We start from the raw sequence: 22,865 nt of genomic DNA, 5'->3' as shown, positions 1-22,865 counted from the left end.
TATATAGCGATGCATGGAATGGGGAAATGGGAAATGGGAATTGAATTGCCAAGGATGAGAGCGCAAGAGATGAAGCAAAAAAGAGTCCGTTTTCGCGTGCTGAATTATGGGAGTGAAGGATTGTGGGGGTATGACGGAGGGTAAAGGTATGGTAGGGATTACTAGGCCGATGCTGTGGCCGACTCGGTTTTGACACCCTAAGAACAAGGAATTTCAGTACACAGAAGCGGATTGGGGGAAGGGGAAGGTACACACCGTCGACCGACAAGCAGGACAATTGTTCTTGCCAGTTTGCAACCACTTGTCCACGCAATCCTTGTGGAAGGCATGACGACAGTTCATAATTCGAATGTCGTCTTCGTGGTCGTAGTCGTCGAGACAAATGAGACACTGCAGAAGATTCACATCAGCATCATGCAAGAAACTTTTAAGACAACAGGGACACATACCCTCTCGATACAATTGTACGCCACTCGTCCTTCATCTTCGTACTGCGATAGTTGCCAAGGCTTGATAATCTCCAGACCGGCCTTTTCGATGTCTTCCTTGGTCACAGTAGGTGCTCGAGCATGGCCGAGCATCTCCGCGAGTTCCCTGTATCCACGAAAATCGGTTAGCATCATTTCAACCTTACCAAGGACGGATGAAGAAACACGTACAGCAGAGCTTCAAAGGACTCGAAGTTCTCCAACCCTCCAGTAACGATAGCATGATCTGGAGGATAGTACCCGCCAATCACATAAATGAGGAACGTCCTCGCTCCGGAAGGCGGCGCACCATGTACGTGGCTAGCAGCAGACCCAGCGAGGGACGCTCTCCGCGAAGCCGCACCACCACCAGGAGCAGCGCCCGCAGAAGCACCCGTACTAGTAGGAGAACTGGCAGGCGATCTCACACCCCCATCCGTACTATTCCGCACAGCCTGCCGCCTCGTCCGCCTCGAGCTCGAGCGGCGCTGGGCGTCAAAGTACGCTTCGTCCTCCTCATCGTTCTCATCCTCGTCGTCGTCGTCGTCAAAGTTGATGGGTGGGTACCCGTAGGGATCGTTCTCGATTTCCTCGTTCGTGTATTCGTAGCCGTGGTGGCTGTAGAGGTCGCGGTAGCGTGGTGAGCGGGCCCATGCGGGACGCGGGTCAACGGCGGGTGTGGTTCTGGGAGGAGAGGTTGAAGTGGTGTTGTTGTTGGTAGTGGTGGTGGGTGAAGAGTTGATGTACCCTCCGCCGAAGCCGCTTCCGAACCCGTAGTCATCGTCATCCTCGACGACTTCCCGAGGAACGGAACGTGCGCTTGCACGGTCTCCGTCTTCGCTGGCACGGCGGGGAGCAACGATGTCCTCCGAGGCAGTGCTGAGTGGAGAAGGTCCAGTGGACACTGTAGACGTGACAGCAGGGACGTCGTCGTGCCAAGCCGCGGTGACAGACTGCAGACCGACGACGATGACTGGGACAACAGTCTGGCCTGGAGGGGGCGGTAGGAAATTAGGGAGGAATGGCGTCGGTCCAGAGTTTTGCGTGGTAGTCGTGGTGGAAGGCGTTGTCGCTGGTGTGGCGCGAAGAGCACCAGCCGGAGGGGATGTAGGAGAGGGCGCTGTTGTAGAATCACCCGTTCCGGACGTAGGCGCGGTGCCAGAAGGCGCCCCGACGATTCTGGGTGCGGTGATGGATGGGAATCGGTACAGCCTCCACCAGTTGATCCTTCCCGCAGAGTCCATTCGTCCAGATCCTCCAGCCGTTGTCGAGGGGGCAGTAGATCCCGGACCTGCAGGCTGCGTTGAGCTGGACGCACTGGCGTCGGCAGGCTGTTCTTGCGACGTTGATGGCGTCTCAGCCGGCGCGGATGAGTTTCCGGACGACGACGACGGACCAGCATTGCGCTGCTCTTCATCGACTGTGGCCATGGCACGAATTGCCGCTTGCTCCTCGTGCTGCTCCATCACTACAATTGGAAAAAAGACTGTCAGTAAAACTTTGAATGAGCGCACGGGTGTACTTACGAGCTTCGAGCCGAGCAAAGATGTCGTCTGACGCATCTTCTCGTTCCTGTGTCTCCTCTTGCTCTTCCTCCTCGTCACTGGAACTCGAATCATCAGAGATGTCCTGCAAGGGAGGCATATCATCATAGTCTCCGTCTCTGTCCTTGCGCGACCCGCCCTGTTGGACCGTGGACTGATCGTCCTCGTCCTCAGAATCTTCTTCAACACCTCCCAGCGTGACTCCAATGCGTCTGCGGGGAACATCTTCCTCCCTTATGGGTTCCCCTGTTTCCGAAACCGAGTCCGACGGGGACAGGGATGGCACAGGCGAAGTTGACCTTGAACCCGATGACGTCACAGTCGTCCGCGAACCGCGCTGTCCATCGACATAGGTCACGGTGGTAGTCGTTTCATGGGCTTGCTCGAGGAGCTCTCGTCGGCGGCGTCGCTCTTCCTCTTCTGCCGCTGCTTCTTCGTCGGATTGGCTCAGCGCAACCCGTAGATCAGCCTGCAGATCCACGAGGAATCGGTCGAAGCTGCCTTCAGGTGGGAGGGTACCTTCGCGGGTGGTTGTAGTTGTTGGCGAGGATCCATCAGTGGAGGGTGGGGTGGTGCTTGAGGGCTCCATGGTGCCCAACACGCCGAAACCGGGAGAAGATGGGGAATTAGGAGAAGTGGGGGAAGGAGTTGCTCCACCTGGCGCTGTTCCGTTCAGACCCAGGCCGATATTGAATGCCCGTGCCATCTCGGCCAACATTAGCTCCCTTGTATCCGTCACTTGGTTGCTTGAAGAGTTGGCTGCCATGAGTCCAGCAGTTGTAGTTGATGCACCCGATAGCGACGCGGTGCTTGAAGGAGGATGGGCAGGCGGGTTCGGTCGGAGGCCTAGGCGTTCTCTGATTGTGGACCAAGCTTGACGCATGCGCTCAGCCCTACCAGCGAGATAGGTATCGGCAGTCGCTGTGACCGGTGCAGAGTTGCTGCCGTCGGTGGACGTTGTCGATTCCCCGTCTGTGCTTCCATTGGAGCTGCTATCGTTAGAAGCGGCAGGAGGCTGCTCCGCTGAGCCTGTGAGAAGAGAAGCGGCGGTTGCTGCAGCAGCGACACTGGAAATAGAACAATCGTGCGGTTAGCCGGCGTTACTCCGATAGCGAAACGGGGTACTACATACCTGAGTAGGGTCCCCAGAACATCGATGCTGCCTGGTGAGATAGCTGGTGTGCGTGCGCGCTCTCCAAACACGCTTTCAACGGGAGCTGAAGCGTATTCCTCTGCTTCCTCGGGCGTCGTAACCCCGGTGCTGTTATTGGGCGTTGAGGACTCTTCTGAGCTGGACCTGGATGAGGAGATCGAGGCAGGACCGGGAGGAGCATCTGGAGTTCGAGGGACGCCTCGCGTGATGTTTTCGCTGAAAGGCACAGCGGAATCGTTTCTTGTTACATCGGTAGTGTGTACAATACCTTGCACAACCACAAGGGTGCCTGGAGGGGGGAATGCACGCGGAGATGGATTTGGTGCTGTAGAGTTCGTTGGTGCTGCCGTCGTTGATGAATGAACTGGTGGCGTCGGGGTCTGTGCTGCGACAGGTGTTGGTTGTGGTTCAGGCACGGGTGGGTTCTGGGCCGGGTTGGATTCATTATCGTCGTCGTTTGCTGTGTTGGCTGGTGATGACTCTGCCTCGAGCTGTTCCTCAAGCCATGCAGTAACAGTTTGGTGACTGGAAGGCTGATGGTCGCTGCCAGAAGGTGCTGGGTAAGGCGTTGAAGGACGATCTGAAGGTCTTTCCTCTGGATGTTCAGAGTCTACGACATCTTGGGGGATATCTTGTGGATACCGCTCAGGTTCCTTGCCCTTGTCCGACAGTGGCGTAGGCGCCTGTGCTGTTGGCGTCGCTGTGGTGTGCTGAGCCTCCGAGTTTGAACTCTCCTCGACGACTGGCTGAGGTGGAGTGAACTCCATAGGCGACTTTGACCATCTCCTCGAACTCCTCCACGATTTCCGCCTCTCGTTCAAGCTTTCAGCCTTGTCCTTCAACGACGTCGCCCGAACAAGGTTCATGACGCTTTTGCGAAACGACGAGCGCCGAGAGTTGCGTGTGGAGATGGGTTCCGTCGGCGTTTCCATGTCGCCAAACTCGTCAGGAGTCGATGGTGGTATTGATGTCGATGTCGAGGCTGCAGGCTGCTGTCGTTGGTGCTCGAGGTGGCGAGGTTGCGTGGTTCGACTTGAGGGAGCCTCTGGCCGCACTCTTGAACTTGACTGACCCATTTTATAGTAGTGTTAGAACGGAAAAAGCGAGGAAAAGAACGGGGAATTTGTGTGTGTCAAGTGTCAGCGAGGAAGAAGGCGCAAAGGCCACAACTTGACAATTGGGAATTGTCAGTTGTAGGATTGATAACAAGAATAAAAGGAATGAGTGTATGGGCTTCCTTGAAGTCCTAGGATCCCCCGATAAATGTTGGGGGACGCTGCTGAGGACGACGACGAAGACGACGGTGGTGGTGGTTGCAGGACAAGTCTGATCGCCTCGACGCTGTTGCCTGCGATGACCAACCCTTGCCGTTCGGAGTTTGTAACTGCCGCTCAATAAACACAGCCACCCATTTCCCTCCTCGTACCACACACACCACAAAAGCTGTATGGAGACTTGTATTTCTGCTTCAATTATTCTAGGTTACTAACACAGATAATCACGTCTGACATCTACACCCTTGACGCTGTGAAATGACTGCTCGAAACCATCTCTGATGGTTATCGCCCCTGCACACCACCTGGCAGTGACCTTATTGCTGTCCTGCGTCAATTTTCCAAAAGTGCTGAGTCAAGAATGCCGAAGTCACGCTTTTGAGAAGCTGGAAGCCCATTTTTCGAAGCTGAATTTAGCCTGACGTTCGAAAGGAGCTTCGAACGCCCGCGACGTACACGCGAAAGTCTGTCTAAACAGAGGCGGCGTCTCGACGCACTAAGCCCTTTAAGTGAAGATCGAGTGGAAGAGAAGGGGCAATTTGTAACGTGACAATGACAAAGCGCAGCCGTGCCTACACAGAGAGGGAGATACACAGCAGCGTACACACAGCTATCTTGAACCCTTCACTAGTAATAATAAGCAATGAATAGAGAGGTATGACATCTCCGTGATATATTAGTCCCAACAAATTTACCCCACACCATATTTACCCACCCCTTCCCGTCTAACATTCAACAAAGGTCAAATTGCCTCTCGTACATGTAAGATAAGCGGTAAGCGGGTGTGCCATTGCCGCGATACGCACTTACCCGGATACCCGGATGCCCGAGTGGTGGGATGATCGATTCGTCGGAGCTCGAGAGGGTGTGTATGTTCTTGTGACACTCGCGATAGCACGTAGGATAGACTATACAGCGTGGATGAAGCGTGTATTAAGCTTCTTGTGCACCCCGTGGGTTACGGGTTTGAATCCTGTGACCGCTTTGGGCGGGGCATCTCCCGCGATTGGGGTGTCGTTTCTCCGCGTCCATGCTTGGTAGAGCCTTCGATGGGTTGAAGGGACTTGGGGTGTGTGGTACTTGGACCGTTTGGTACTGGGGCTCTCACCAAGACCCTCGATGATGAGTTTCAGGCTGGGACAGCCATCGATCGTGGACGCCCTCAACCTCGACGTCTCTTGCTGCGTGGCTGCTGCGTGGTCTGCCGAGTATGACGTTGGTGAAACGCCTCGCAGTAGATATTAATGGTTAGACTGCGTTGGTCGAGGGTTCTCTGCTGGGAGCTTAATTTCGTCAGCTGGACTCGTGGTAAGGCGCAGCGGGACCGACGACTTGGCGCGTTGCTTCGAGCAATGACGTTACTTTCAAGAAACGCGAGGGAGTTATCGCCAAGTTCGCTTTCTACCGACGATACTACGAAGAAGTATATTCTTGATTAAACAAAGTCACCTACCGGCGGTTTGTCATCTTGTTAATCGAGTCACGACCCCGCGCCCAGGAATAATGATGCGTGAGCCCTCGACTTGTTTACAAAACCTACCCCGAGTGCCCGAGGGAGTAGGTCGTTCCTGGAGATATATCGGCATAGAATACCGGCTACTTAGAGGCTTATCGACATACGTCGACAGGGAATGACCATGTATGCAGTCGAAGATGAAATGTAGGGTTTGGAATGAGGGGAGTACGAGTATGTATGTCATCATAGTAGAGGGTTTCGCTTCATACTCGGTATTGACATCTTCACAGTGGGACAAGTTATTCTTTATAAATACTTTTGTCGCATTGAGAATGACACGCGCCGCACGGCGCGGAACAATAGTCCCAGTCCTAGTGCCCATGCAAGGATCGGTTTACAGTCGTCGGCACAGAAGCCAAGTTGAAGTCTTGGGATCATGAAGCAGGCTCCTTCCTCGAGCGCTGGAGGCAGGAGCACGAGACATTGCGGGTAACTCAAGTCGCATCATTGGCTCAGGCAAGCGATGATAAGCCCACAAATATAGTTGAGGTGGCAAAGGTATGATCTCCAGTGCCCCAACTACTGCGAACCCACCGATCTAACTATGTCAGCCTCCGGAAGGGCGGACGTGACTTTTGTATCAAGTGGCGTCGGTTTTATGTCACGAGGCGTGGAGGGAACACCATTTCATTAGATTTCGTTCTATTGACCCTTATCGAGAGAGGAGTGAGAAGTAACCATCTAAGTACTACTTTCAATTAGACAGGCTTAGGGCAGTTGGTGCAAGTGCAAGTGGGAGGATGATGGATGACGGAGCTGGACGTCTTGAACAAAGTAACCTCCGCTTTCCTTCGGTTAACCAACCCCTGCAGAACCTTCCCCCCAGCCTTATTCCACTTGGGCAGCTCCTGACTCGCAACGGTATTCGGGCTCTCACCCTTGTTAAGCCTCGAAATGAGCGCCGATCCACTCGTATTCCCGCACCCCACATTAAACGCCCACGAGACCAGCGCGCCGTACTGGTTCGCGTTGAGCCGGACGGAATCTTTGAGCTGGCTGGAGATGCAGTTTTGGAAGGTCTTGAGATCGGTTTTGAGGAGGGAGGTGGCTTGGGCCTCGGTTAGTGGGAATTTGTAGGGGACTTCGCTGCAGCCTTTGGTTTTGCAGAGGTGCCCGTAGCCGACGGTGGGGAGACCGATTGGGTCTGGTGCGGGGGATTTGACGAAGCCTTCCCATTGTTTGATGTGTTCGACGGTTTTGGAGTTTACGTTGGTGCCCGCGCAGGTGCTGCTTGCGGGGAGGCAGCATTTGAAGTTGGAGGGGCCGGGGCAGAGGCCTGGAGAAGGAGATCAAGGTTAGTGGGATGTTGGAGAGGATGTGAGAGAGAAGGGACTTGCCTGATAGCGTGTTTCCGCTGGAGCAGGTATTGGTGAAGCGGCAGGTACCGCCGCTGCTGCAGCTCTTGGTGCAGCAACGGACGTTGGCGGGGTCGTTGGGGCAGAACCCGGCGGTGGAAATTCCGCCCGCCGACGAGCAAGCGCTCGTGGTAACACAAACGCCAGGCTTGCCGTTGACAGAGCAGGGGTCATTGATGGCGCCTTGAACGGTGGCGCTCAAGGCGAGTACGATGGTAGAGAAGAGAGCAACTGGCTTCATGGCGGACGAAATGGGATGCGAGTCCTGTCGAGTTACGAGCAGAGATAATCGCGTTTTTATAGTCGCGATGTGCAGCTTGGTGGGAGCCTAAGATGGTAGGTCGAGATTGCTATCGTACCCAAGGTAGGATCGTCGATGGAATTGAGGCAAACCGCATGGTTTCTGAGGTGGCTTTTGGCGACCGCCTGCATAGGATTTCTCCGTATCAGACCAGTTGATGGTCTCTGGATCATGGTGAGGATAAAGTCCATGACGATCAGGGTACCCAGTTGCAGTGTCGGAGAGTGTCGGTTGCTGAAGAGAGACTGGATCGAGGCACAATCACAGAAGTTAAAGCGGAGGGAGGGTAAGGCGGGGAATGGGCAATGATGGATATGCCCTTTGGGCGTTTTTCGAAGCGCCTTGAAGATCTTTGTCAATCCATCTAATGTCTCGATGGTGGCATGTCGCCGTGTTCAGACGAGATATCTCTTGCTGATGCTGGTCACTATGTGATTTTCAGCTGATAATCGGAGACTTTATTGCGCGTTGTGGAGGAAGTCGAGGTCACCTGAAAGGCCTGGAGGAGGTCGATGGCCTTTGGTCCCAGCTGTTCCTGGCGGGCGAAGTTGCCTCTCGCTCTCACGTTGGGCAACGTGCGACTGAGTACATAGAAGAAAAACCCTTGAGATGCGTTGCATCAAAGGTAGGCAAGTAACTGGAGAGCCAACGTTGGAGCTTCAGATAAGATGATCAGCTTCACCGGTGCCAACTAGCACATTGTGTAGGAAACGTTGACAGTATCTTGTCGATGTCACATTGAGTGCGTTGCCAATACCAGTAGTCTTGCCCGTTTTGCTCGACATCATTGTAGTCTTCAGCTCTCCCACCATGGAACATATTTCTTCCCCCAATTCCCTGATTTCCGGGACTTATGGCGGCTGGTCAAGGGAAAAGTGAAGGTTAAAAGACAACCCGATGTCGAAGAGCCATTGGCTTTTCCCGATTCGGTGTGGGATTTTTCGACTGAGTTTCCCAGCACCCGCCAGGATCCATTGAGCCGTGGTTTCGACAAGGTAGTAGTCAATGGAGTTAGGGCTGCAGTCGTAGGGTTACATGCCGTACATGGCTTGTACATGACCCCGGCCGCTATGCATCTTTGATTCGCATGAGCGCAAAACATTCGCGTCGGGCCAGGTTCGAACGAGAGGTGCACCAAACCGGGATAGCTTTCCCACCCCTGTTCATTCCCGCTGGAAACGGATTTCCTGGACGTCTGACTCTTCTCCCGGTAACGACACAGCAATGGCGAGATATGGGCGCCGTCTGGGATCGCTCACAGCGTTTGAACAGCGCCACTACAGGGCCCACATACTGGACGCCTCTTTCCATTGCGTGTAGTCGTTATAAATCAGTTTCACTGCTCTGCAGGCAATCTTACTCCACAGCTGGACCAGCGCACAGACAGAGACTAGCTGCACTGTAGAATGGCCCCAACTACACGATCCGCTACTCGCTCGATGTCCGAACGACAGTCGAACCGTTCGAATGGCAGTACTAGCTCGCTGCCATCGACTTCGACCAGAACGACTGCGACTTCTCGTAGTAGGCCGAGCACCGCACTCCACAACTCCTCTCACCGTCAGGGTCAAGTCTTGATTTCTGGAGGCCAGCCTCCTCGATATGCTATCGACCTCTCCCAGGCCCCACGCGACCGTCATCGCGAAATATGCAAAGCCTTCAAATCCGAGATCCTTGCCCTCTCCCAGCTGTACAACTCCACCCTCGAGCTGTTCGGAGCACTGGGCAGGTTCATCGCGATGTTCGCGAAGGTGTTGTTGAGGAGGGTGTGGTCAGATGAGGAGACGGAGGAGATTAGAGGGATTGCGGAGGAGAGTGGGATTCCGGTCCATATGGTCGTGGCGTATAACACGTTTTTGGACTTGTTTTCTGGGTGTGTTAGTGGGGGTGTAAGGGAGGGGAGTGTGGAGGGTGGGAGGATGCTGCACTTTAGAGGATTGGATTGGGATATGGAGCCTTTGAGGGATATGATTATCCAAGTTGAATATGTCAGGGAGGGGAAGGTCGTTGCAAGGTATGCTCCAGACTTGGTACCGTCGAGCGAAAGCTGACCATGTGTGGTTGGATAGAAGCGTCACATATGCTGGGTATGTTGGAAGCTTAACGGGCGTGAGGTGCGGAACATTTCTCCCTCCGCTCTCCTTTACTTACCAATTAATAGGGAAGGACTCTCAATATCGTTGAATTACCGAGCAAGAATCATCTCGTCCAAGTCCGTGTTCGCCCACCGTTGGCATCAATTATGTCTTCTTCTGGGCTTCCGACAATCCATTTCTAGTCAACTACGCACCCTCCTCCTTTCTCCAGGACCAGCACCGTCCCTCGACCATATCTCGTCAACCTTCCAATCGAACCACGCTTCCCCTTCCTACTTGACGTTCTGCTCCCCCGCAGAAGTTATGGTGATAGAAAAAGACCTGAAAAGTGCGACGGTGCAGAGGTCGGATTCGTTCCTTGCTGTTACGAACCATGACGCGATGATGGAGGAGTGGGACGAGGGTGTGTGGAGAACCACGGTGAAAGAGAGCGGGCTTACGGATATTGGAGGGATCATGGAAGATAGTATCCAACGAAAGCGATGTGTTGCGGGGATGTGGAAGGAGTGTAGTGGCGGACTGGTGACTGCGAAAGGGTCGGGTATGAGTGGGAAAGAGGGTGGAGTGTCGGTGGAGGATGTGAAGAAGTGGTTAAGGACGTATCCTGTTCGGAATGAGTGCACGCATTTTTCGTGTATAATGGATCCGGCTGGAGAGGGTGGTGGGTTGGTTTGGGCGGAGACGTACGATGAAAGCGCTTGATGCGGCATGGTCGTAAAGAGCGTACAATGTGTAATCGGGTGAAGGAGTGCTAATATCATGGGATTTATTCAGGTATTCGTCTATTGGTCAACCCAATATGAAGGTGAAGGATGGATAATGCCATAAACAGTGACATTGACGACTACTTTAACACTTGGGAGGATGATGGATGACTTTCGAGGGTGTTTTGAACATTGCAATCTCCCGCTTCCTCCTATTGACCAGCCCCTGCAAGACTTTCCCGTTGGCCTTATTCCACTTGGGCAACTCCTCTTCCGCAACCTTGGCCGGATTGTCACCCCTGTTCAACCTCGCAATCAACGTCGAACTGCCCGTTGCCCTGCATCCAACGTTAAATGCCCACGAGACCAATGCGCCGTACTGGTTCTCGTTCAACCTGACTGTATCTCGGAGGTCCTTCGAGATGCAGTTTTGGAATGTCTTGAGATCGGATTTGAGGAGGGAAGTGGCTTGGGCATCGGTGAGGGGGAATTTGTAGGGGACTTCGGCGCAGCCTTTGGTTTTGCAGAGGTGCCCGTAGCCGACGGTGGGGAGACCGATGGGGTCTGGGGCGGGGGATTTGACGAATCCTTCGGAGGATTTGATTTCGCGGACTGTGCGTGCGTTGACGGTGGTGCCGGGACATGGCTTGGAGTCTCGGGGCCCCGGGAGGCAGCATTTGAAGTTGGAGGGGCCGGGGCAGCGACCTGGGATTCGTGGTTAGTAGTCTCGTCACTCGGAAACGAAAGCGGACCCCCGAGGAGTGGGCTAGTCGTAGTAAAGTTACCTGAGAGCGTGTTTCCGCTGGCGCAGGTGGCGGTGAAGCGGCAGGTGCCGCCGTTACTGCAGCTTTTGGTGCAGCATCGGATATTGGCTGGGTCCTTGAGGCAGAACCCTGCAGTGGAGGTGCCACCGGCGCTACTGCAAGCGCTTGTTGTGATGCAGATACCGGGCTGGCCTTTTACGGTACAGGCGTCGTTTATCGCGCTCTGAACTGTAATAGCCAGTGACAAAAAGATAGCCGCGAATAGAGTGGGATTCATATAGAATGCAGGAGTATCGAGTGAAGGAAGAGATGAGTGATGGAGGACTGGGATAACGAAAAAGGCCACTTTTATAGCTGGAAACAGTCGGTTGAGATGTTTGGACAGTGTGCTTCCAGAGATTGTAAATTGTCCTGACTAAGATTAAAGATATGTGCTTTAGAAGACATGTGTGTGAGAATACGGGGAGAGAATAAGAGATATAGTTAAGCGCCTACGGGAGTTGAAGGGAGGGAGGGTGGAAGAACACACGCGTAACCAAGTGCGAAAGATGCGAAAGTCATTATCAACAGTCGTGAATGGGCACAGAGGATCCTTGTCATTTGGCTGATATTCTCGTTGATATTGGGAAGAAGTAGTGGTAAACGATGTCAGGTTTTCGGTACGTTATGGACCGGATTCAGTCCTTGAGAATGTTTCGCGCGGCCTGAGCCTGGGAGGCTGTGGAGGTGATAAATTCTGAAAACTATCTCGCTTTTGATGGAATGAAGCAAGCCAGCAACTTTGATTTCCTACCTTTGATGTGTCTGCTTACTGGGTATAGGGAAATTTGGAGAAGAACGGGAGTAGGCGCCCAAGAACTCTCTGTGATCGGGCGAGACGACTACCAATGATTGATTTGACATGTTCTTCATCATGGACATCATCTGTTTCTGTGAACAGGCAGTTAGAGAGAACGTTGGGAGATTCAAATAAGTTCTTCTGATGAAGAAGGTACCACAGAGCGACCGGATATACATAAACATCCTCGGGCGCTAGGAGTGAGAATGGTCTGATTACGTCATTGGGCGCTTACTTTTCAACGCTTCAGTTGGGTGGGAGTATTTATGCTAGACTTGGGCTGACGACCCAAAAAGGGACACTCACGCTTAATGGTCAGCAAGGGTATAACACGCCGCCTTACAAGTAGTTGACAGTGCATAAGACCGCTCTGAAAGAAGTCGAGTGAACGAGAGAGTTGCGCCCAACCGCGACATTTGTTTGTTCTCGAAGCTTAAGCCAAACAGTCCGGGCCCCGTTTGCCAATGCCTCCGCGAAATCGTTTTCTACCACAACTTCCTCCGAAAACCAAAATGCCCCACAAAAAAGCTAAGCGCAGTGCGCGAACGCAAGACAAGGCCCAAAAGTAAGCCCAGGAAATCTATTTCTGATCAAGCAGGAACTAACCAATTCAAGAGGCACTGATTGGGCACCAGGGAAAGATTCGATAGCAAACGAGGCCATTCCTAAATCTGCGCAGCGAATTCTCAATGCTGTCCAGATAAGAGAAGAATTCAAGGCCAGGAAACGAAAGTTAGAGGAGGAGCAAGAGGCGAAAGCTAATGCGAAGAAGAGGAAGAAAACAGAATTGAAGATTCTTCCTGGAGAATCGATTCAACATTTCAATAGGTGCGTGTGTCCAATTGAATGGTTTGGATGTCGAGACCTCATTGAATATCTTCTAGGCGTGTGGAGGACGACTTGAGACCTCTCGTCAAGTCGGCTATGGAAAGCGGTCGAGCTGTTGTACGCAAAGCTTTGCGAGAAGAACAAGAGCGTAAAAAGGCCAAATCGAAATCAAAATCGAAATCCAAAACTCCAGAACCCAGCGAGCCTCCGACTCCCAAACCTGCTCCTCCCAAGGATAAACACGCAGACCGCCCGAAAGAATTCGCCGTTGCTTCGACATCAGCTCCTAAGCGGCTCAACGATATCGCACAGGCTCCCCCAGAACTCAAGAAGCTTCCTCGGGGCGCTGATAAGCTGGTTGGTGGGACAAGCAGTAGCAAGACAGACGGGGTGCTGTCGATGGCGCAGAAGGCGATGATGGAACAGGAGAGGCTGAAGGCTATTGCGAGGTATCGAGAACTCAAGGCCATGAGGAGACCGCCACTGTTATCGGAGTCGGCGAAGTAGCAGTCGGGTTTTACTGGGCTGGTGGGGCAACCCTCATGGATAACTTTACGGCTGCTTTGGTGCGAGGACCTCGGGTTGGGATGTTTCGTCCATGTGAGCCTCGTGCATTCCCAATTCGATCTGTTTGTGATTATCCGTCGTTAATGGATCGCTTTCTCTCTCTCTATACAGAGCTTGTCGTATCTTTTGGGTATGAATGAACTATGTTTCTGCTCGAGTCGGAGCCCGCCTTTCCAATGGTTTCTGCTTGCCTAACGCCGATCCCTGGCATCCCATTGGTCGTGGATATGCCCCACATGTGCTCGTTTTTGGTGAGCCAATCGCTAGTCAACGCATCCCAGCATTGTCTCCTTGGTTTCGCGCGTCTTTTGCCCCGACTCAGCCTAGTCCTGAAATGATGAATTCGGGTTCCTGTGCTCTGCTTTGGATGCCTCGCGTCACCTCAACCAATGTTGCACTCTGCATGTCGGTACGAGCATGGTCCGCTCGTTATTTTTGGCTCGAGGATTTGGACTAACCTACCAGATTATAATAGACCTGTCTTCCGTGAAAAGGACAAAGGAACTAGGGATTGCTTCCCGCCGACCGATTCGCATCGACGCGCTGGCCTTCCGGGTTCACGCTATCCTGCCCCAGCATCAATATCTTTCTTCAAGTTCTATCTTTTCCTTTTCCCTGGTCAACTAAGGTCTATGGTTTGATCATTTTCAAGTAAGCATCGTTCGCCAAGTAGGATCACCCGTCGGTCTCATTCGCTGAGTTCAGTCATCAACACCGTCTTTCCACGAGCCTCCGACCCTGTCATCATCACCTTTGCTTCGTATGGATAAACTTCAGTGACTGGTTCATTGCGAAGAAAACGTGAGGTTAAGCATTATCGCATGCCCTTCCTGCCTAGACCCAGGAGAAGGAAGTTGGATCCCTGGTTACGGCTGATGATCGTCCTGATTTGCCCCATGGCCAGTACTTCACGATGGCAAACTGACAGCTGTGAGTGTATGTCTCGTCGATTCCATTCCATCTCCATCCGCGGCACTACAGTTACTTACCCTTCATTCATTCCAGGGGGGCTTGGAAGACGCATTGGTTCTGTACACCCCCTTAGTGATTCATACAACGGTTCATACCGCACTCTATGGACCTATGTCCACTCCATGAATCACGGTCGTCTTCCTTGCTTCGAACAAGGAGACCAGCTCGCTGGCTTTGAACTTTGTACCAGCTCCACACATCGACCTTTACCCAAGATTCTCCTCGACATATACTCTAGGTTTTGCTTTTGCTTTTGGTCGTGGGTCTTCCGGTCCGGTTGTCATTTTCTTTTCGGAGTTGGTGCTCACAGATCTGAAGTTCAGGACTACCTAACGTCAATGCAGGTCAATCGGCTTTGGGCCTCAAGATTTAGTTTTGCTCTGCCGGCCCTGTGGTCAAGCCGGTCCCCAGAGTCTCTTCTGCCAGGCTCGAAGCTCAAGGATCGAGAGTTTCGAGGCGGTTCTTTCGTCAAATCCCCGGTGTACTCGTCATGAACCTCTCTGCCTCCTCGAGTCTGTTTCAATTCTCGTGTGGGCTTGTGCATCGCGGACTTGTGAGGTTTGTCCTGCCGCCCGGAGCGCGAGCCTGATCCAGTCAGCCCCGGTATGTTATTTTGTTGGCTTCGTTGCTCTGTTCTGACCAGGTCTTTGGGTGATAGTCCTCGCACCCGATGGGGTAGGTATAATCAGACTGTGAAGACTGAAGAGGACCCCTGGTGGCCATGATCAGGACTCGTAATCAGTTTCTTGAATCAGGTCTGTTGGATTATTGGCGCTCGACTATTTTGCCCCATTCAGGAGATAAAGTCGACATCCAGAGTACTCTAAACTTAGACTTCTGTCCCAGAACAGATGACGAGTTGCATACCGTCTCCAGGGAAGGTGTGGTTACCCATCTTCATTAGATTGAACAAACTAACAGATCACCGCACAACCAACCGAGCCGCTCCCTCATCACCATCCATCCTCAAGGCAGCTTCAAGTTTCTGACGGGTTTCCAAAGGGTAGCTAATAGACAAATGGAGCAGCTCAGATTGGAACCCTTCTTTCCTCTCTTCCTTTCCTTAATGTGCGGCAGCGAGCCGGAGAACGCCGCGCGAAGATCCTTCGCACTACAGAATTCCAGAGGAAGATTTGGCTGTGCATCATGTTACCAGTCCTGCTCAAACTAAAACTCATTCCGCCATAATCGTCGGTCTCGACCCCTTCGACCACCTGAAGCGAGCTTTCCCTTTATGCAGGACTTGGTGGATGTCGCTCTCCCCGGATGGCCACAATCGAACCCTGCCGAGCTAAATGTCGACTCTAGTGCTTATGAAAGTCCGGAATTCGTCCTCTCCGCGGTTATAGTGGCGCAAACGGCAACTACAGCTTCTCATAGCAGCACCGTTTAAGAGCCCTGGCCTATAGCACAAGTGAGTCATCGTCATTTAGGGGCTACGCTGAAGGTGACATATCGTTTCCGGTCAAGCTTTCTTTGACAACGGATTATCGGCTTTATCATATCCAGGAAATGTACAGCACAAATGTTGCTTGCCATGTGTTACCATCCCGACAAACGCGAATTAGAGCTCTGCTGGATTGGAGCTTCCCCAGCGGCTGTTGGTGTCGCATAGGTATGAAATGAAGTCGTACGTAAGTGAGCTGTGCAAGTAACCTTTGGGCGAGCGGAATTGGGATTGGTTGGGTGTTCTGACGTTTCTTCCGTCCGGTTCTCTGCGACTCAATGATTTCTGTTCCCAATACTCATCATCAATCATCCTTTCTCGACAGGTAAAGCCCGGAAATGGAGCCGCCGCTTCTTTACGACTTGGACGCTGTCTATCCGCCCACTCATTTCCACAACCGCGGACCATACTCGACGAACCCAGCGAAGGGACCATCCCATCCCACCAACTTTTGGCTCGATGAGTTGGGTCGAACTTTGACTGCTTGACTCGTCCGGGCGCAGCGAAGAGTGGACAAAGGGTGTCACTGGATCCCAAAGTTTAAGCTAAACCTCGGCCTTCAACCTGGTATGCAAACATCCTTCTCGAACAATTCCGGGCGCGGGCACACTTATGAAAAAGAGACGATGGTTCCAATCCGAAGAATTCCGCCGCTTTGCTCTCAGGGCATTTTTCTTTTTTGCCCTTGCCTACCCGACCGACCCAAAACGCAATTTATCAACGGAATCGAGAATATCGAGTCAGGAATGATAATTGGTTTCGCTGTGCTTCTGGTTTAGAATGTGTCCTTTCCATTTGACTGACATCTTTTTCCGATGGTTCAGGTCGGGCGACGGGAATTCGATTGTTCGAGTGATAAAATGGGGTGTGCGGGCGATACCCGTGTAGAGCAATGATGGTTGCGTATGGAGAGACGAGACATTGTCGCACGCTTTAAGGGCAAGAAGCTCATAAAGAGAGAGGAGACAAGAGCCATCTGGATCCGTGATAGACTGACCGGCTTCCCTGACTGGCTATCGTCCTGACGGCTCGAAACGTCGTTCTCGCCCAATCATCCGCGCTTAACGGACCCACCGACTCGGACTCTGCCCCCAGCCCGAGCCAAGACGAACCAGTTCTGGCAAACCCGTAACGTAACGCGAGCGAACTCTAGAGTAGTTGCCTCAGGTAAGCACACCTTTTTGCTCCGTTCTTTCTCGTTTTAAAGTAAACTAAACCTTCGATCTCTTCGTGGCACCCTTTTTTGATCTCGAAGGAAGAGGCTAAAGAAGGGGGGTTGGCTGTTGGTTGGCTGGAGGGTTGGGGTGCCTTGGGTCCATGGTGCTACGCTACTTTGTTGGCCGCCCTTAAAAGCCAAGTCCCCTTCCTGAATAAAACTGGATCCTCCTTCCGGCCGACGACACCTTTTCTTCCCTCTCGCCTCGCCTCACTCCTTCTTGACCGCTTTGACTGCTCGACTACTCTGCCTGACCGCCTGACTACTTTTTTTGACTGGATCTAGGCCAGAGCAAATAGATTCCGTTGGGGTACACGAGGGAGGTTCAATATAAGTCAAAAGAAATCTTATATGCGATGCCCGACGTTGAGAAATATGCAGCTGCCGCAGCCGTCAACCGTCTCAGCAACTTCTTTTCTGCCTCCACTCCCCACAAAGATGGCGGCGGAAAGATGGAGGACTTTGAGCTGGCTTCTCACCCTCACCATTCGCCTCCCCATCGACCTGCCCCTGCCCACCACAAAATTCTAACGGACCCAGACGATTCGGTGGACGCCTACGAACTTCAGCACCCTTCGTCGTCGTCGCGCAAGCTTCATACTCGGCCGAGCAGGATGTCGATCGCCTCGAGCTTCACGGACGTGCATGCCCCCTCTATGGCGAGCAGCCACACGTTGCATAATAACGAGTTTTATGGTAGTGCGGAGAATGGTGGTGGGAGGTGGTGGTTGAAGCCGACGCTGGCGGTGTGTGGAGCGTCGTTGGCGCTGTTCTGCACATTTGGGCAGATGAATTCGTTTGGGACGTATCATTCGTGGTATTCGAGGCATCAGCTTGAGCATTTGTCCCCGTCCAAGATTTCGTGGATTGGGTCGTTGCAACTTTGGGTGTTTTTCTTTTCGGTGCGTTTGTTGTCGTTCGCTTACCCCCTCCTTTTGTGGCGTTGGTGATGTTTTTGTGTTATTCCGAGGGGAGGGGGTGTGATGGATGGGTTTACTGAAAGCTTATGTTTTATAGGGTGGTTTCATCGGACGCGTGTTCGACTCGTATGGACCTAGATATTTGATGCTCCTGGGGTCAGTGCTGTACGCAGCAAGCGTAATTGCGACTAGCGTTTCAACGCAGTACTACGAGTTCATGCTCTCCCAAGGGCTGCTGTTCGGCCTCGCGGTGGGACTGCTGTGCGTCGTCTCTTCTTCATTCCTTGCACCTCGTAACCCTTACTCATTTGTTTTGCATTTCTATTGCTATTCCGATCGGTTTTGGTTGCATCGCCATTGCATTCCGTGGCGACACACATGTTTTGGGTGTGCTTTTTTTTACAGCTTTTATCCATCCCTTGCAAGCGTGTCTACGCATTTCCTGAAATACCGGGCTACAGCGCTGGGTATCGCGGCTGCTGGATCGAGTTTCGGTGAGTCATGTCCTTGCTGTTCTTTTGTCATTATGCGTGCTGTACGCCCCTGCGTGCAGTTGTGTTTTGATGATACGGAGATAACACTGGCTGACATTTAATTATTACCCTTCCGCACACCTTCTCCTCAAACACACGCCCCATATTCCGCGCAAAACACGGAACCAAACCCTGATACGACATACATCCGAATCCGAATCACCCAACCACCCAAACAGGCGGTGTCCTGTATCCCATCGTCCTACAGCACTCGTTCCAATCTGTGGGATACGGCTGGGGCGTGCGCGTCTGTGGCCTGATAAGCGCCCTTGGGTGCGTGGCCTCGGCGTTTATGGTTACTACCAAGTACCCGCCCCAGGGTAAATCTATACCCTTCTTTGATTTGAAAAGTATTTTGGATTTGAAGTTTGCGCTGTTGGTTATTGGATGTTGTTTTGTTGCTCTTGGTGAGTGCCACTGCTTTAATTTGGGGTTGTGGTTTTAGGTGGAGGTGGGGAGGAATTCCGATGGGGGTGGGTGGGCGCTTGTTTTACTTTTGGGTTGTTTTGGATTTGGATCTCCGAGGTTTCGACGCGAAACTATCATAGAGATGTGCTAACAGATACCTCCGTTCTCCAATACAGGTCTCTTCGCACCGTTCTTCTTCATTGTGGAATACGCCCGACACCTCTCCATTCCCAACACAACAGCCTTCTACGTTCTAGCAGTCATGAACGCCGGCGGGGTCTTTGGACGAATCGCCCCTGCATACCTCTCCGACCGTGTCGGGCGCTTCAACCTCCTCTTCCCCTCTGCCCTGTTCTCGGGCTTGTCGTGCCTTGTAGGATGGTTTTGGACGAAGGATTTAGTTGGTGTTATGGTTTTTGCTGCTGTTTATGGGTTTTGGTCGGGGAGTTTTATTAGTTTGATTACACCTTGTGTGGCGCAGATTTCGAACCTTGGGGAGATTGGAACGAGGATTGGGATGTTGTATACTATTATTTCTGTGCCGTGAGTGGTTTTCTGTTTGGGGTTTTGGGTTTTGTTCTGGCTTTTTGGCGTTTTGGTGGTCGCTTTTTTCTTCGCTTTTGGGCTTCGGGGTTCTCGGGCTGGAGTGGTAGCTCATATTCCCTGGACATCGGGAGGAGATGGCTGCTGGAACATCGGAGACTAGGGGATAATCCGTTGATGGATAGAGAGCAGGATCTATCGTCCTTGTTCCGCCGTTTGGGCTATTATTAGCTTTCGTTCTCTGTTCCTTTACTCCCACCCTCTCCGCTTTCAACAAGTACTGACTGCCTCTCTCCCTCCTCCCCTCGCCTTCTTCCATATCCGTATCCGTATTCATATTCACATCCAACCTCCCCTCCCCTCCCTTCATCCATCCCCTTCCTCTTTCCTCGTCCAACAGATCCCTAATAGGCGGTCCAACAGCCGGCGCGATCCTCGGTCTCCAACATGGTTCGTATGTGGGTATGATCCTCTATTCGGGGTGTACGGTTGTGCTTGGTTCGGGATTTATTTTGGCGACGAGGTTGGTTATTGAGAGGAGGTGGGGGGTTAAGGTGTAGGGGCAGGGGTTGGCGATTGTTGGGCGTGGTAGGGGGAGGAAGTGGAGGAGAGGGAAAGAGGCGAGGGGAGGGAGAGGAGGAGGGAGGAAGCGAGTAGAAAAAAACACATTGTCTTTGACAGCGCTGGCATTCTTCATTGCATCTCAGTTTATATCTTTCTTTTCTTTCTTTCTTTCTTTCAAAATTTCATCTCTCGCACTGACTTCATCGACTCCTCTTCAATTTTTTTCATTTGATCTTACTTCATCGACTTGACTTGGACTCTTGGGGTCGTATTTGTTGTATGTACTTGTACTATAACCTATGTACTTAGCTAGCTTGTAGTTTTATTTTTGTGTCTTGTGAAATCGTGTGTTCGTATCAGTCAGTCAGTTTATAGAGTTTGTTTTTTAGACCGTGACCTGGAGCGTAAGTTATCGGCTATAAAGAACTCAGTACTGAACTCGGCTACATATTCGGCTCGTGAGAGCGCGCACATGGGCAGTCCATCCAGGTTCAGACAATTTTGTCAAATCGACGATCATGGGAAGTACATATGAAGCAGGTTTGGAAGTGGGCAACGGTTGGAGGAAGAAGTAGCGCCCTGATCTTGACAACTACTATCGTTTTTGAACCCACGGCCGAAGAGGATTGTGATGATGGGAGCTAGGTCTCGAGGGATTTGTTTACCGGGAAACATCGAGTGGGTTCTTTTGCATCGGATTCGGAGGGAGAAGAGGAGGTGGGAGTTGGGTGGGAGGGGACGCGGGGACGCGCGTGGAAACGTTGGTGTAATACTTAGACGGTTGGGGCAGCCGAGACCTGAGCGCTGAGCGTTGAACAATCGTAGCATCGGATTGCGAGAACTGAACAATCGCGTCAATCAGATAAGCACAGCGGCGGCGACGAAGACGACGACGTCTCCTCCCCCCAAAAAGGTATTAGATCGTGTATGGGTTGTACGGGGTGGGTTGTAAGGTATGATGTGGTGTGGTGTGGAAAGGGGATTGTGGATTAAGGTAGGTGAGATTCTATGTATGTATGTATGTTGTGGTTGTAGTACTACGAGGAGGGGTACTGTGTGAGCAAGATATCGATGATACCGGTGCATGATTCGAGGTGATTTGTGCCTGTGACCGCGTTGGGGTGGTGGGCAGGGGTGGTAAGTATTGTTTGCATATAGTAGGGTAGGGGTAGGGGTAGGTAAGGTGGGTCGATAGGTTGGATATGGACCTGGGTTTGTGGTTTCAACTTTCGAGAAGGGGAATTGATTGGGCGGTGGTAACACCGAGGGTTGTTGGAGGGTAGTTGGGGGTAACTGGTAACCGGTAACCTTGAGAGTGCTCGTGAGCTTCGAGGTAGGGGGTCGGTGGTGGTATCTTAGAAGGTTTCTTCCTCGTCGACTGCGGCTTGGGGATCGGGGACTTCGAAGCCGTCCTGGAGTAAGGGAGAGTGTGTGAGATGGGCGATGGATGGGTGAGTGGGTTGGTTTGACGCACCTCGGTGGAGTAGAGGATCTTTTGGATCCTCGTAAACACTTCTTGGTCTCCCTGCTCCTCCTTGGGCAGATCAAGTTGCTCCTGGACGAGGATCTCGATCTCACGCAACTGTAGTATACCGGTTCAGGTCAATCCGCGGATGGGGTATGTTAGATGGCGACGGCACCTTTTCGAAATAAAAGTCGCGTTCCTTCTCGAGGCCCTCTAGTTGTCCTGTGAGTTCTGAGACTTGGTTCTGGAGGTGGACGATGGTCTCTTGGGACTGGGCTGAGCCTGATCTGAAGCCTCCGAGTGGGGTCCTGCCGCCTGCGCGGGCTCCTCCTGCGGCGAGGCCTGCGCCTGTGCTGCGGGAGGTCGGGACTGGGGCCACGGTGGCTGGTGGTTCGAGCGGGACGCCCTTGCGGCGTGCGACGGCGTCGTAGCCTTGGCCTCCGTAGTTGGCGTCCCAGAAACGTTTCATCCATTGTAGGAATTCAAGGTTGTCCCTGGTGGTAATCGATTTATCGGGAACTGGTTAGGGAGAAAGGATGTAGACGTACTGCATTTTACATTTGGTGAGCTTCTCTACTGGGATGGGCTAATAGAGTTTCGTTAGTCATTTTGGGTGTTGTGACGTGGAGAGATGGTAAACGCACTTTGTCGATCTTCTTGTTTTTGAAGAAGGTTTGGAGGACTTTGTAGTTGACGAGGAACTCGTATTCGTGTTTGGCGTTCATCTTTACTCGGTTCATTGGCACATCGCCTGTTATCGACGCGTTTAGGTTGATTTTAGTGTAAATTTGGTTTGAAAAAGGGAGAATACGGACCATAGATGGAGTCCATGATCTGGCAGTAGGCACCTCCGCTTCCACATTGCTCGATCTTGGTGTAGTTGATCTGGAGCAGCTCGTTGAGCCAGGCGAGGAGGTCTGTTCTTGAGGCGGTCATTGTTGTCGAAGGAGAGAAAGTGTCTGGGCCAAAATTGGAAGAAAGTGTGTTGTGGCAAAGAGACAAGTTGTCGGACGAGACGGCCTTCCCGCCCTTGCCTCGCGGGCCCATCAATTACGTGATGTCAGCAGCCCAAACCTTGTCTCTTTGTCCACACCTTTTCTTTTGACGAGTATCCTGTCCTCTTTGCGTTTGGCGTTTCTGGGTCTCTCTAGAAGCTTCGAAACGTGCGTTTCTTTTGTGTTTTGGGATTTTAGTCATGCTGGAGGACTAAGGGTTGTTAATAGAAACCATATTCTGGACCCTGCGACTCGGTGGTTCTGTCATTTAACGCGTCGACATCGACCAGTAGCCTTTCTGGTGGCACAGAGACGTCTATCGGCGTCGTATAAGGTCTGAAAGGGGCGAGGAGGACATAGTTCAACATTCAACGGCCTTGAAAGCTGCAAGAAAT

The 22,865-nt window shown here is 52.3% G+C and overlaps 8 protein-coding genes across 8 annotated transcripts; 3 read left to right on the top strand and 5 right to left on the bottom strand.

Annotated features, from left to right (window-relative positions):
- Positions 1 to 161: 161 nt before the first annotated feature.
- Positions 162 to 4,240, bottom strand: CC1G_03044 (hypothetical protein; the record flags this gene model as incomplete). The annotated part of the gene is made up of 6 exons (XM_001840763.2): positions 162 to 197; positions 256 to 390; positions 450 to 594; positions 660 to 1,935; positions 1,994 to 3,078; positions 3,144 to 4,240. The coding sequence occupies 6 exons, from the start codon at positions 4,238 to 4,240 to the stop codon at positions 162 to 164; spliced, it is 3,774 nt and encodes a 1,257-aa protein (XP_001840815.2).
- Positions 4,241 to 5,346: 1,106 nt separating this feature from the next.
- On the bottom strand, positions 5,347 to 6,276 carry CC1G_15068 (hypothetical protein; the record flags this gene model as incomplete). The annotated part of the gene is made up of 2 exons (XM_002910688.1): positions 5,347 to 5,630; positions 5,979 to 6,276. The coding sequence occupies 2 exons, from the start codon at positions 6,274 to 6,276 to the stop codon at positions 5,347 to 5,349; spliced, it is 582 nt and encodes a 193-aa protein (XP_002910734.1).
- A 376-nt stretch (positions 6,277 to 6,652) lies between these two features.
- CC1G_03042 (lysozyme) lies at positions 6,653 to 7,550 on the bottom strand (the record flags this gene model as incomplete). The annotated part of the gene is made up of 2 exons (XM_001840761.1): positions 6,653 to 7,230; positions 7,340 to 7,550. 2 exons carry the CDS (start codon positions 7,548 to 7,550, stop codon positions 6,653 to 6,655), a joined length of 789 nt encoding a protein of 262 aa, XP_001840813.1.
- A 1,499-nt stretch (positions 7,551 to 9,049) lies between these two features.
- Positions 9,050 to 10,408, top strand: CC1G_03041 (hypothetical protein; the record flags this gene model as incomplete). The annotated part of the gene is made up of 3 exons (XM_001840760.2): positions 9,050 to 9,624; positions 9,680 to 9,724; positions 9,772 to 10,408. The coding sequence occupies 3 exons, from the start codon at positions 9,050 to 9,052 to the stop codon at positions 10,406 to 10,408; spliced, it is 1,257 nt and encodes a 418-aa protein (XP_001840812.2).
- A 147-nt stretch (positions 10,409 to 10,555) lies between these two features.
- CC1G_03040 (lysozyme) lies at positions 10,556 to 11,451 on the bottom strand (the record flags this gene model as incomplete). The annotated part of the gene is made up of 2 exons (XM_001840759.1): positions 10,556 to 11,115; positions 11,163 to 11,451. The coding sequence occupies 2 exons, from the start codon at positions 11,449 to 11,451 to the stop codon at positions 10,556 to 10,558; spliced, it is 849 nt and encodes a 282-aa protein (XP_001840811.1).
- A 1,073-nt stretch (positions 11,452 to 12,524) lies between these two features.
- CC1G_03039 (hypothetical protein) lies at positions 12,525 to 13,347 on the top strand (the record flags this gene model as incomplete). Its single annotated transcript, XM_001840758.1, has 3 exons — positions 12,525 to 12,577; positions 12,628 to 12,840; positions 12,897 to 13,347. The coding sequence occupies 3 exons, from the start codon at positions 12,525 to 12,527 to the stop codon at positions 13,345 to 13,347; spliced, it is 717 nt and encodes a 238-aa protein (XP_001840810.1).
- A 4,051-nt stretch (positions 13,348 to 17,398) lies between these two features.
- On the top strand, positions 17,399 to 19,450 carry CC1G_03037 (hypothetical protein; the record flags this gene model as incomplete). The annotated part of the gene is made up of 4 exons (XM_001840756.2): positions 17,399 to 17,944; positions 18,060 to 18,223; positions 18,368 to 18,456; positions 19,080 to 19,450. The coding sequence occupies 4 exons, from the start codon at positions 17,399 to 17,401 to the stop codon at positions 19,448 to 19,450; spliced, it is 1,170 nt and encodes a 389-aa protein (XP_001840808.2).
- A 1,915-nt stretch (positions 19,451 to 21,365) lies between these two features.
- On the bottom strand, positions 21,366 to 22,411 carry CC1G_03036 (EB1 domain-containing protein; the record flags this gene model as incomplete). The annotated part of the gene is made up of 6 exons (XM_001840755.1): positions 21,366 to 21,422; positions 21,485 to 21,592; positions 21,651 to 21,969; positions 22,024 to 22,061; positions 22,120 to 22,226; positions 22,291 to 22,411. The coding sequence occupies 6 exons, from the start codon at positions 22,409 to 22,411 to the stop codon at positions 21,366 to 21,368; spliced, it is 750 nt and encodes a 249-aa protein (XP_001840807.1).
- Positions 22,412 to 22,865: the final 454 nt, after the last annotated feature.

This window comes from Coprinopsis cinerea (assembly GCF_000182895.1).
Source record: "Coprinopsis cinerea okayama7#130 chromosome 8 map unlocalized cont3.8, whole genome shotgun sequence".
NCBI lineage: Eukaryota > Fungi > Basidiomycota > Agaricomycetes > Agaricales > Psathyrellaceae > Coprinopsis > Coprinopsis cinerea.
The sequence above is the reverse complement of the archived record's forward strand: the minus strand, read 5'-3'. Positions and strand labels throughout refer to the sequence as shown.